Raw genomic sequence first — 13,625 nt, forward strand, 5'->3', positions numbered from 1 at the left:
CCGAACTCCTGGGTCCCTTTTGTGGGGTGATGAGTGCCCGGATGCCTGGGTCCCCTATTGATGGGGGTGTGGGGGGGCTGCCCGAACTCCTGGGTCCCTTTTTTAAGGGGTGTGGTGGTCTACCCGGATGCCTGAGTCCCCTTATGATGGAGGTCGGGGGGGGGATGCCCGAACTCCTGGGTCCCTTTTTTTGGGTGATGGGTGCCCGGACGCCTGGGTCCCCTTATGATGGGGGTATGTGTGGGGGGAATGCCCGAACTCCTGGGTCCCTTTTTTAAGGGGGTGGGGTGGTCTACCCGGATGCCTGGGTCCCCTATTGATGGGGGGTTTGGGGGGGATACCCGAACTCCTGGGTCCCTTTTTTGGGGTGATGGTTGCCCGGACGCCTGGGTCCCCTATTGATGGGGGTGTGGGGGGGGATATGCCCGAACTCCTGGGTCCCTTTTTGGGGGTGATGGGTGCCCGGATGCCTGGGTCCCCTATTGATGGGGGGGAGGGCGATCGCGCACGGCCCCTTTAAGAGCGGCCGCCCCGGTGACATCACGGTGGCCGCGGGGGGGGGGAGGGGCCGAAGGGGGGGGGTGCCCATCCCCCCACCCCCCCCTCCCCCCACCCCCCCCTCCCCTCCCCCCCCCGGCCGAGGCCGCCGCGCTCTGTGCGTCCGTCCGTCTGTCCGTCCGTCCTCCAGCGCAGCCGCCGCCGCCTCCGTCCGTCTGTCCGGTGCCCCCCCTCCTCCCCCCCTCCCGCGTCCGTCTGTCCTGCAGCATCTTGTCCGTCCCGCATCCCCCCCCCCCACCCCAACCCGTGTCTGTCCGTCCGTCCGGCATCCCCCCTCCCCCCCCGCATCCTCCGTCCGTCTGTCCTTCAGCCCGATCCCCCCGCGTCCGTCTGTCCTTCATCCCCCATCCTCTGTCCGCCTGTCCCGCATCTCCATCCTCTGCCTGTCCGTCTGTCCTTCATCCCCTCCCCCCTCATCCCGTGTCCGCCTGTCCCGCGTCCCCTCCCCCCCCACCCCACCGCGTCCGTTTGTCCCCACGTCTTGTCCGTTTGTCCCCCGGCCCGTCCGTCCCGTTCCCCCCCCCCGCATACCCCCCCCCCCATCCCGTGTCCGTCTGTCCCGCGTCCGTTTGTCCCACATTCCCCCCCCCGCACCGTGTCCGTTTGTCCCCCGTGTCCATTTGTCCCGCATCCCCCAGCGCGTCCATCTGTCCCTTGTGTCTCCCCAACCCCGTGTCCGTCTGTCCCCCCCCCACGCCGTGTCCGTCTGTCCGTCCGTCCCCGATGGCTCCGCGGGGCCCAGCGACGCCGTGAGCGGGTGAGGGGACACACGCGTGTGCGAGGTCACGCGTGTGCGGGGGGGGGGCGGGGGGGGAGGGTGTCACGTGGGGGCGGGGGGGGGGGTCAGGGGTCACACGCGCGTGTGCGGGGTCACACGCGTGTGCAAAGGGTGATGGGTGCCCGTGCAAAGGGCCCCGTGTGCATGGGGGGGGGGGTCGTGCACACGTGTGTGCTTCCCCCCCCTTCCCCCCCCCCCCATTATGTGTCCCCAAAATCCCCCCAGGACCCCCCAAATCCCCCCATTACCCCCCATTCCAGTCCTTTTATTCCCCCTCGACCGCCCCCCCCAAACCCCCCCCAAAACCCCATGAACCCCCCGTAGTGACCCCCATGTCCCCAATGCACCCCCCATAACCTTCTCCATCACCCCCAAGACCCCCCCCCACTCCATCCCCTGTATCCCCCCCAAAACCCCATGAAAACCCCCCCCAAAACCCCCCATAGTGACCCCCATGTCCCCCTTGTAACCCCCCCATATCCCTCTTCATCCCCCCCCCCCAGGACCCCCCCCATTCAATTCCCTGTATCCCCCCAAAACCCCAATAATCCCCTAATAGTGACCCCCAAGTCCCCCCCGTATCTTATCCATCCCCCCCAGGACCCCTTTATTTCCCCTCTAACCCCACGAAACCCCCCAAAATATCCCCCCCAGGACCCCTTTATTTCCCCTCTAACCCACGAAACCCCCCAAAAACACACGAAACCCCCAAAACCCTATAACCCCCACCATAGTGACCCCCACATCCCCCCCATATCCTTCTCCATCCCCCCCCCAAGACCCCCACGACCCCCCACTCCATCCCCTGTAACCTTCTCCATCACCCCCAATACCCCCAACTCCGTCCCCTGTATCCCCCAAAACCCATGTAACCCCCAAACCCCATGAACCCCCCAAGCCCCCCATAGTGACCCCCCCATGTCCCCCTTGCACCCCCCATATCTTTCTCCATCCCCCCCCCAAGACCCCAGGACCCCCCCACTCCATCCCCTGTATCCCTCTCCATCACCCCCAATACCCTCCACTCCATCCCCTATATCCCCCCGAAACCCCATGAAAACACCCCAAAAACCCCAATAACCCCCCAGTGACCCCCATGTCCCCCCCATTATCCTTCTCCATCCCCCGCCAAGACCCCCAGGACCCCCCACCCTATTCCCTGTATCCTGCTCCATCACCCCCAATACCCCCTTTATTCCCCCTAACCCCTGAAACCACAATAACCCCCCATAGTGACCCCCATATCCCCCTTTGAACCCCCCATATCCTTCCCCATCCCCCCCCCAGTGACCCCCATATTCCCCTTGAACCCCCCATATCCTTCCCATCCCCCCCATAGTGACCCCCATATCCCCCTTGAACCCCCCATATCCCTCTTCATCACCCCAAGACCCCAAACTCCATCCCCTGTATCCCCCAAACCTGCCCCAAAACCCCCCAAAACCCCAATAACCCCCATAGTGACCCCCCCATGGCCCCCCCATATCCCCTTCCATAACCCCCAATACCCCCTTCACTCTCCCCTGTATCCCCCTTTATTCCTCTGTATATCCCCAAAACCCCAATAACCCCCCAAACCCCCCCTAAGTGACCCACATGTCCCCCCATATCCTTCTCCATCCCCCCAGGACCCCCAGGACCCCCACTCCATCCCCTGCATCCCTCTCCATCACCCCCATACCCCGTTTATTTCCCCTGTATCCCCCCAAAACCCATGAAAACCCCCAAAACCCATGAAACCCCCCATAATGACCTCCCATGTCCCCCTTGCTCCCCCCCATATCCCCTTCCATCCCCCCCGGGACCCCCAATACCCCCCACTCCATCCCCTGCATCCCTCTCCATCACCCCCATACCCTGTTTATTCCCCCCGTATTCCCCCAAAACCCCATGAAACCCCCCATAATGACCTCCCATGTCCCCCTTGCTCCCCCCCATATCCCCTTCCATCACCCCCAGGACCCCCAGGACCCCCCACTCCATCCCCTGCATCCCTCTCCATCACCCCCAATACCTCCCACTCATCCCCTGCATCCCTCTCCATCACCCCCATACCCCCTTTATTCCCCCCGTATCCCCCCAAAACCCCATGAAACCCCCCCAAAACCCCATGAAAGCCCCCCCAAACCCCATGCCCCCCCCCCCAACACCCCCTTGACCCCCCGTTCCCGTTGCAGGGTGCAGGATGAGCTCGTGCAGCTCGCGGGCGTTGACGCTGCTGAGCAGCGTGTTCGGGGCGTGCGGGCTGCTGCTGGTGGGCATCGCCGTCAGCACCGACTACTGGCTCTACATGGAGGAGGGGGTGGTGCTGCCGCAGAACCAGAGCACGCAGGTGCGCATGGCGCTGCACGCCGGCTCTGGCGCGTCTGCTTCTTCGCCGGTACGTACCCCAAATCACAGCCCGGACCCCAAAACCCTGTCCCTGTAGCCCAGAATCCATCACTGGTACCCAAACCCCATCACTGGTACCCAAATTCCCATCTCTGTATCCCAACATCCATCACTGGTACCCAAATCCCCATCCCTTTATCCCAAACCCCATCACTGGTACCCAAAACCCCATCACTGGTACCCAAACTCCATCACTGGTACCCAAATCCCATCCCTGTATCCCAACATCCATCACTGGTACCCAAATCCCCATCCCTGTATCCCAAAAACCAGCCATGGGCCTCAAAACCCTGTCCCTGTATCCCAACATCCACCACTGGTACCAAATCCCCATCCCTGTATCCCAACATCCACCACTGGTACCCAAATCCCCATCCCCGTATCCCAATCCCCATCTCTGTGTCCCAAAAATCCATCACTGGTACCCAAATCCCCTTCCCCATATCCCAAATCCCATGCCTGTATCCCAACATCCATCACTGGTACCCAAATCCCCATCCCTGCATCCCAAAATCCATCACTGGTACCCAAATCCCATCCCCGTATCCCAAATCCCATCACTGGTACCCAAATCCATCCCCGTATCCAAATCCCCATCACTGGTACCCAAATCCCCATCCCTGTATCCCAAACTCCATCGCTGGTACCCAAATTCCCATCCCTGTATCCCAAATCCCATCCCCGTATCGCAAAATCCATCACTGTACCCAAATCCCCATCCCTATATCCCAAACACCATCACTGGTACCCAAATCCCATCCCTGTATCCCAAAATCCATCACTGGTACCCAAATCCATCCCCATATCCCAAATCCCCATCACTGGTACCCAAATCCCCACCCTGTATCCCAAAATCCATCACTGGTACCCAAATCCCATCCCCGTATCCCAAACTCCATCACTGGTACCCAAATTCCCATCCCTGTATCTCAAATCCCCATCCCCGTATCCCAAAATCCATCACTGGTACCCAAATCCCCATCCCTGACCTGGTACCCAAACGCCATCCTTGGTACCCAAATCCCTGTACCTGTATCCCAAAATCCATCACTGGTACCCAAATCCCCATCCCTATTTCCCAAACACCATCACTGGTACCCAAATCCCCATCCCCGTGTCCCAAACTCCATCACTGGTACCCAAAATCCATCCCCGGTACCCAAATCCCTGTCCCTGTATCCCAAACCCCATCCCTGTATCCCAAACTCCATCACTGGTACCCAAAATCCATCCCCGGTACCCAAATCCCTGTCCCTGTATCCCAAACCCCATCCCTGTATCCCAAAATCCATCCCTGGTACCCAAATCCCTGTCCCTGTATCCCAAAATCCATCACTGGTACCCAAACATCCATCGCTGTATCCCAAACCCCATCCCTATATCCCAAATCCCCATCACTGGTACCCAAATCCCATCCCCGTACCCCAAATCCCCATCCCCGTATCCCAAAATCCCTCCCTGGTACCCCAAATCCTCATCCCTATTTAGAATCTATAGATTCTATACATTTGCAGGCCGTGAGAAGGGTCTCTATGGGGTCCTACCTATAGATTCTATACATTCACAGGCTGTGAGAAGTGTCTCTTTGGGGTCCTACCTATAGATTCTATACATTCCAGGCCGTGAGAAGGGTCTCTATGGGGTCCTACCTATAGATTCTATACATTCCCAGGCTGTGAGAAGGGTCTCTATGGGGTCCTACCTATAGATTCTATACATTCCAGGCCATGAGAAGGGTCTCTATGGGGTCCTACCTATAGATTCTATACATTTCCAGCCATGAGAAGGTCTGTATGGGGTCCTACCTATAGATTCTATACATTCCAGGCCGTGAGAAGGGTCTCTATGGGGTCTTACCTATAGATTCTATACATTCCAGCCGTGAGAAGGGTCTCTATGGGGTCTTACCTATAGATTCTATACTTCCAGGCCATGAGAAGGGTCTCTATGGGTCCTACCTATAGATTCTATACATTCCAGGCCGTGAGAAGGGTCTCTATGGGGTCTTACCTATAGATTCTATACATTCCAGGCCGTGAGAAGGGTCTCTATGGGGTCTTACCTATAGATTCTATACATTCCAGGCCGTGAGAAGGGTCTCTATGGGGTCTTACCTATAGATTCTATACATTCCAGGCCATGAGAAGGGTCTGTATGGGGTCCTACCTATAGATTCTATACATTTCCAGGCCATGAGAAGGGTCTCTATGGGGTCCTACCTATAGATTCTATACATTCCAGGCCGTGAGAAGGGTCGCTGCGTCGCCTCCGAGTATTTCCTGGAGCCCGAGATCAACCTGGTGACGGAGAACACCGAGAACATCCTCAGTGCGTCACCTATGGGGGCCATAGGGGACACGGGGGCTACGGGGCTTCTATGGGGGGCTATAGGGGTTCTATGGGGGGTGGTGAGATGGTGTGCATGGGTTCTATAGGGTGCCATAGGGTTCTATAGGGTCCCCTCTGTGCAGAGACGGTGCGGACGGCCACCCCGTTCCCCATGGTCAGCCTGTTCCTATAGGGGTCTATAGGGTTCCATAGGGGTCTATAGGGTTCTGCGGGGTTCTATAGGGGTACGTAGGTGTCTATAGGGGTCTATAGGGTTCCATAGGGGTCTATAGGTGTCTCTAGGGATCCATAGGTGTCTATAGGGGTCTATAGGGGTCTATAGGGTCCCCTCCGTGCAGAGACGGTGCGGATGGCCACCCCGTTCCCCATGGTCAGCCTGCTCCTATAGGGGTCTATAGGGTTCTGTGGGGTTCCACAGGGGTCTAGAGTGTTCCACAGGGGTCTATAGGTGTCTCTAGGGAGCCATAGGTGTCCATAGGTGTCTATAGGGATCCACAGGTGTCTATAGGGGTCTATAGGGTCCCCTCCGTGCAGAGACAGTGCGGACGGCCACCCCGTTCCCCATGGTCAGCCTGTTCCTATAGGGGTCTATAGGGTTCCATAGGGGTCTATAGGTGTCTCTAGGGATCCATAGGTGTCCATAGGTGTCTCTAGGGATCCATAGGTGTCTATAGGGGTCTATAGGGTCCCCTCCGTGCAGAGACGGTGCGGACGGCCACCCCGTTCCCCATGGTCAGCCTGTTCCTATAGGGGTCTATAGGGTTCCATAGGGGTCTATAGGTGTCTCTAGGGATCCATAGGTGTCTATAGGGGTCTATAGGGTCCCCTCCGTGCAGAGACGGTGCGGACGGCCACCCCGTTCCCCATGGTCAGCCTGTTCCTATAGGGGTCTATAGGGTTCTGTGGGGTTCCACAGGGGTCTAGAGTGTTCCACAGGGGTCTATAGGTGTCTCTAGGGATCCACAGGTGTCTATAGGGGTCTATAGGGGTCTATAGGTGTCTCTAGGGATCCATAGGTGTCTATAGGGGTCTATAGGGTCCCCTCCGTGCAGAGACGGTGCGGACGGCCACCCCGTTCCCCATGGTCAGCCTGCTCCTATAGGGGTCTATAGGGTTCTGTGGGGTTCCACAGGGGTCTAGAGTGTTCCATAGGTGTCTATAGGTGTCTCTAGGGATCCACAGGTGTCTATAGGGTCCCATAGGGGTCTATAGGTGTCTCTAGGGATCCATAGGTGTCCATAGGTGTCTCTAGGGATCCACAGGTGTCTATAGGGGTCTATAGGGTCCCCTCCGTGCAGAGACGGTGCGGACGGCCACCCCGTTCCCCATGGTCAGCCTGTTCCTATAGGGGTCTATAGGGTCCCATAGGGGTCTATAGGTGTCTCTAGGGATCCATAGGTGTCCATAGGTGTCTACAGGGATCCATAGGTGTCTCTAGGGGTCTATAGGGTCCCCTCCGTGCAGAGACGGTGCGGACGGCCACCCCGTTCCCCATGGTCAGCCTGTTCCTCGTCTTCACGGCCTTCGTCATCAGCAACGTGGGGCACATCCGGCCCCAGCGCACGCTGCTGGCCTTCGTCTCCGGCATCTTCTTCATCCTCTCCGGTGAGACACCCCCCACAACCCCCTATAGACCCCCCAAACACCCCCTATGGACCCCCCACAACGGGCACCCCCATAGCGCCCCCCAGGGACCCCAGAAACTGCCCCAAAATGACCCCCAAGCCCCATTCCCCAGCACACGCTGCTGCTTGTCTGCAGCATCTTCATCATCCTCTCCCATGGGAGACCCCCCAAAACCACCTATGGACCCCCCAATAGACCCCCCAAAAACATCCCTGGGAGCCCCCCAGAACACCCTTGAGCCCCCCAAACTGGGTACCCCCATAACACCCCCCAGGGACCCCAAAAACTGACCCAAACCCCCCAAATCCCCATCACACGCTGCTGCTCTTCATCTGCAGCATCTTCTTCATCCTCTCCCATCGGAGAAGCCCCCAAAAGCACCTATAGACCTCCTAAAACCCCCTATAGACCCTCAAAACACCCCTATGGACCCCCCAAAACACCCCCCAACCAGGTACCCCCATAGTGCCCCCCAGGGACCCCAAAAACTGCCCCAAAATGACCCCCAAACCCCATTCCCCAGCACACGCTGCTGCTTGTCTGCAGCATCTTCATCATCCTCTCCCATGGGAGACCCCCAAAACCACCTATGGAACCCCCAAAACCCCCTATAGACCCCTGAAAAACATCCCAGGGACCCCCCCAGAACACCCTTGAGCCCCCCAAACTGGGTACCCCCATAGCACCCCCCAGGGACCCCAAAAACTGACCCAAACCCCCCAAATCCCCATCACACGCTGCTGCTCTTCATCTGCAGCATCTTCTTCATCCTCTCCCATCGGAGAAGCCCCCAAAAGCACCTATAGACCCCCTAAAACCCCCTATAGACCCTCCAAACACCCCTATGGACCCCCCAAAACACCCCCAAACCAGGCACCCCCATAGTGCCCCCCAGGGACCCCAAAAACTGCCCCAAAATGACCCCCAAACCCCATTCCCCAGCACACGCTGCTGCTTGTCTGCAGCATCTTCATCATCCTCTCCCATGGGAGACCCCCAAAACCACCTATGGAACCCCCAAAACCCCCTATAGACCCCCCAAACACCACTATAGACCCCCCAAACACCTTCTATGGACCCTCCAAACCGGACACCCCCATAGCGCCCCCCAGGGACCCCAGAAACTGCCCCAAAATTACCCCCAAGCCCCCATTCCCCAGCACACGCTGCTGCTTGTCTGCAGCATCTTCATCATCCTCTCCCATGGGAGACCCCCCAAAACCACCTATGGACCCCCCTATAGACCCCTGAAAAACATCCCAGGGACCCCCCCAGAACACCCTTGAGCCCCCCAAACTGGGTACCCCCATAACACCCCCCAGGGACCCCAAAAACTGACCCAAACCCCCCAAATCCCCAGCACACGCTGCTGCTCTTCATCAGCAGCATCTTCTTCATCCTCTCCCATCGGAGAAGCCCCCAAAAGCACCTATAGACCCCCTAAAACCCCCTATAGACCCTCCAAACACCCTTATGGACCCCCCAAAACACCCCCAAACCAGGCACCCCCATAGCGACCCCCAGGGACCCCAAAAACTGCCCCAAAATGACCCCCAAACCCCATTCCCCAGCACACGCTGCTGCTTGTCTGCAGCATCTTCATCATCCTCTCCCTTGGGAGACCCCCAAAACCACCTATGGAACCCCCAAAACCCCCTATAGACCCCCCAAACAGCCCTATGGACCTCCCAAAACACCCCCCAACCGGGCACCCCCATAGCGCCCCCCAGGGACCCCAAAAACTGACCCAAACCCCCCAAATCCCCAGCACACGCTGCTGCTCTTCATCTGCAGCATCTTCTTCATCCTCTCCCATGGGAGACCCCCCAAAACCACCTATGGAACCCCAAAAACCCCCTATAGACCCCCCAAAAACATCCCAGGGACCCCCCTTACACCCCCCAAACCAGGTACCCCCACAACACCCCCGAGGGACCCCAAAAACTGCCCCCAAACTGCCCCAGAACTGACCCCCAATCTGCCCCAGGGACCCCCCAAACCCTCAGACCTGCCCCAGGGGGTGTTTTGGGGTCCCCCCCCATGACCAGGGGTGTTCTGGGGGTGTCTGGGGTCCCCAGGGCTGTCGCTGGTGCTGTGGCTGGTTCTCTCCAGCCCCCCCAGATCTGCCCCAGGGGGTGTTTTGGGGTCCCCCCATGCCCATGGGGTTTATTTCGGGGTCCCCAGGGCTGTCTCTGGTGGTGGGGCTGGTTCTCTCCAGCCCCCCCAAGGGGTGTTTTGGGGTCCCCCCGTTGCCCCAGGGGTGTTTTGGGGTCCCCCCCATGACTGGGGGTGTTTTGGGGGTGTTTCGGGGTCCCCAGGGCTGTCGCTGGTGGTGGGGCTGGTGCTGTACATCTCCAGCATCAACGACGAGGTGATGAACCGGCCCAGCGGCTCGGACCAGTACTTCCAGTACCGCTACGGCTGGAGCTTCGCCTTCGCCGCCTCCTCCTTCCTGCTCAAAGAGGTGACGGCAACACGCACGCGGGCACACGCACACGCGGGCACACGCACACGCGGGCACACGCACACGCGCGCACACGCACACACAGGCACACGCACACGCGGGCACACGCACCAGCGCACACCAGCGCACACCATGGCACAACACTGCACACCATTGCACGCGCAGGCACACGCACCAGCGCACACGCACCATCACACACCAGTGCACACCAGGGCACACCAGTGTACACCATTGCACACCAGCGCACACCAGTGTACACCATTGCACACCAGTGCACACCATTGCACACCATCGCACACCAGCGCACACCAGCGCACACCAGTGTACACCATTGCACATCATCACACACCAGCGCACACCAGTGTACACCAGTGTACACCATTGCACACCAGTGTACACCATTGCACACCAGTGCACACCAGTGTACACCATCGCACACCAGTGCACACCAGTGTACACCAGTGTACACCATTGCACACCAGTGTACACCATTGCACACCAGTGCACACCAGTGTACACCATCGCACACCAGCGCACACTCACCAGCGCACACCATTGCACACCATCGCACACCATTGCACACCAGTGTACACCAGCGAACACCAGTGCACACCATCGCACATCATCAAAAACCATTGCACACCATTGCACACCAGTGTACACCATCGCACAACATTGCACACCAGTGCACAACACTGCACACCAGCGCACACCAGTGCACACCAGTGTACACCATTGCACACCATTGCACACCATTGCACACCATTGCACACCAGTGCACACCAGTGTACACCATTGCACACCATCGCACACCATCGCACACCACTGCACACCAGTGTACACCATTGCACACCATTGCACACCATTGCACACCATTGCACTCCATTGCACACCATTGCACACCCTTGCACGCGGATCTCGCGGTGCGGGCGGTCCCGGTGACCCGTGTCCCCGTGTCCCCGTGTCGTGTCCCCGCAGGGCGCGGGGGTGATGTCGGTGTACCTGTTCACCATTGCACACCATTGCACACCATTGCACACCATTGCACACCATTGCACGCGGATCTCGCGGTGCGGGCGGTCCCGGTGACCTGTGTCCCCGTGTCCCCGTGTCCCCGCAGGGCGCGGGGGTGATGTCGGTGTACCTGTTCACCATTGCACACCAATGCACACCGTAGCACGTGGATCTCGCGGTCCCGGTGACCGGTGTCCCCGTGTCGTGTCCGCAGGGCGCGGGGGTGATGTCGGTGTACCTGTTCACCATTGCACACCATTGCACACCATTGCATGCCGTTCCACACGGATCTCACGGTGTTGGCGGTCCCGGTGACCCGTGTCCCCGTGTCCCCGTGTCCATGTCCGCAGGGCGCGGGGGTGATGTCGGTGTACCTGTTCACCATTGCACACCATTGCACGCGGATCTCGTGGTGCAGGCGGTCCCGGTGACCCGTGTCCCCGTGTCCCCGCAGGGCGCGGGGGTGATGTCGGTGTACCTGTTCACCATTGCACACCCTTGCACACCATTGCACACCATTGCACTCCATTGCACACCCTTGCACACCATTGCACACCATTGCACACCATTGCACACCATTGCACGCGGATCTCGCGGATCTCGCGGTGCGGGCGGTCCCGGTGACCCGTGTCCCCGTGTCCCCGTGTCGTGTCCCCGCAGGGCGCGGGGGTGATGTCGGTGTACCTGTTCACCATTGCACACCATTGCACACCATTGCACACCATTGCACACCATTGCACGCGGATCTCGCGGTGCGGGCGGTCCTGGTGACCCGTGTCCCCGTGTCGTGTCCCCGCAGGGCGCGGGGGTGATGTTGGTGTACCTGTTCACCATTGCACACCATTGCACACCATTGCATGCTGTTGCACATGGATCTCGCGGTGCGGGCGGTCCTGGTGACCCGTGTCCCCGTGTCCCCGCAGGGCACGGGGGTGATGTCGGTGTACCTGTTCACCATTGCACACCATTGCACACCATTGCACACCATTGCATGCCGTTCCACACGGATCTCACGGTGTTGGCGGTCCCGGTGACCCGTGTCCCCATGTCCGCAGGGCGCGGGGGTGATGTCGGTGTACCTGTTCACCAAGCGCTACGCGGAGGAGGAGCTGTACCGGGCCCCCCCGGGGCTGCTGCGGCCCCGGCTCAGCGCCTGCTCGGGGCTGTCGGGCCAGTTCCTGCAGCCGCGCGCCTGGCCCCGCCCCCGCAGCGCGTCCGACGCCTCGTCCGAGCTGTCAATCAGGATGACGCAGAGCTACCCCCCCGCCATCCAGTACCCGCGGGGGGGGCACCTGTCGACGTCACCCTGCTAGGGGACAGGGGACACGGGGACATGGGGGTCATGGGGACATCAGGGGTGATGGGGACATGGGGGTCATGGGGGTGATGGGGACATCAGGGGTGATGGGGACATTGGGGACCCCCGAGCCATCAATCATCAGGGTGACACAGTGACCCCCCACCATCCCGTACCCGCCGGGGGGGCACCTGTCAATGTCACCCTGCTAGGGGACAGGGGACATGGGGACATCAGGGGTGATGGGGACATGGGGGTCATGGGGGTCATGGGGACATCAGGGGTGATGGGGACATTGGGGACCCCTGAGCTGTCAATCATCGGGGTGACACAGTGACCCCCCGCCATCCAGTACCCGCGGGGGGGGCACCTGTCGACGTCACCCTGCTAGGGGACAGGGGACACGGGGACATGGGGGTCATGGGGGTCATGGGGACATCAGGGGTGATGGGGACATTGGGGACCCCCGAGCTGTCAATCATCGGGGTGACACAGTGACCCCCCGCCATCCCGTACCCGCGGGGGGGGCACCTGTCGACGTCACCCTGCTAGGGGACAGGGGACATGGGGACATGGGGGTCATGGGGACATCAGGGGTGATGGGGACATGGGGGTCATGGGGGTGATGGGGACATCAGGGGTGATGGGGACATTGGGGACCCCCGAGCTGTCAATCATCAGGGTGACACAGTGACCCCCCGCCATCCCGTACCCGCCGGGGGGGCACCTGTCAATGTCACCCCGCTAGGGGACAGGGGACATGGGGACATGGGGGTGATGGGGACATGGGGGTGATGGGGACATGGGGGGTGATGGGGATGTTGGGGACCCCCGAGCTGTCAATCATCAGGGTGACACAGTGACCCCCCCACCATCCCGTACCCGCCGGGGGGGCACCTGTCAATGTCACCCTGCTAGGGGACAGGGGACATGGGGACATCAGGGGTGATGGGGACATGGGGGTCATGGGGGTGATGGGAACATGGGGGGTGATGGGGACATTGGGGACCCCCGAGCTGTCAATCATCAGGGTGACACAGTGACCCCCCACCATCCAGTACCCACGGGGGGGGGCACCTGTCAATGTCACCCTGCTAGGGGACAGGGGACATGGGGACATGGGGGACATGGGGACATGGGGGTGATGG

At 60.1% G+C, this 13,625-nt stretch overlaps 1 protein-coding gene across 1 annotated transcript; it reads left to right on the forward strand.

The window, feature by feature from the left end:
• Positions 1-1,182: 1,182 nt before the first annotated feature.
• On the forward strand, positions 1,183-12,551 carry CACNG7 (calcium voltage-gated channel auxiliary subunit gamma 7). Its single transcript, XM_065048284.1, is given in 8 exon segments — positions 1,183-1,240; positions 1,275-1,315; positions 3,514-3,690; positions 3,693-3,716; positions 5,969-6,055; positions 7,541-7,681; positions 10,021-10,166; positions 12,236-12,551. Coding segments are annotated over 6 exon segments (825 nt in total). The 5' UTR covers positions 1,183-1,240; positions 1,275-1,315; positions 3,514-3,521; the 3' UTR covers positions 12,494-12,551.
• The last annotated feature ends 1,074 nt before the right edge of the window (positions 12,552-13,625 follow it).

The sequence above is a fragment of the Columba livia genome, unplaced genomic scaffold (assembly GCF_036013475.1).
Source record: "Columba livia isolate bColLiv1 breed racing homer unplaced genomic scaffold, bColLiv1.pat.W.v2 Scaffold_409, whole genome shotgun sequence".
Lineage (NCBI taxonomy): Eukaryota > Metazoa > Chordata > Aves > Columbiformes > Columbidae > Columba > Columba livia.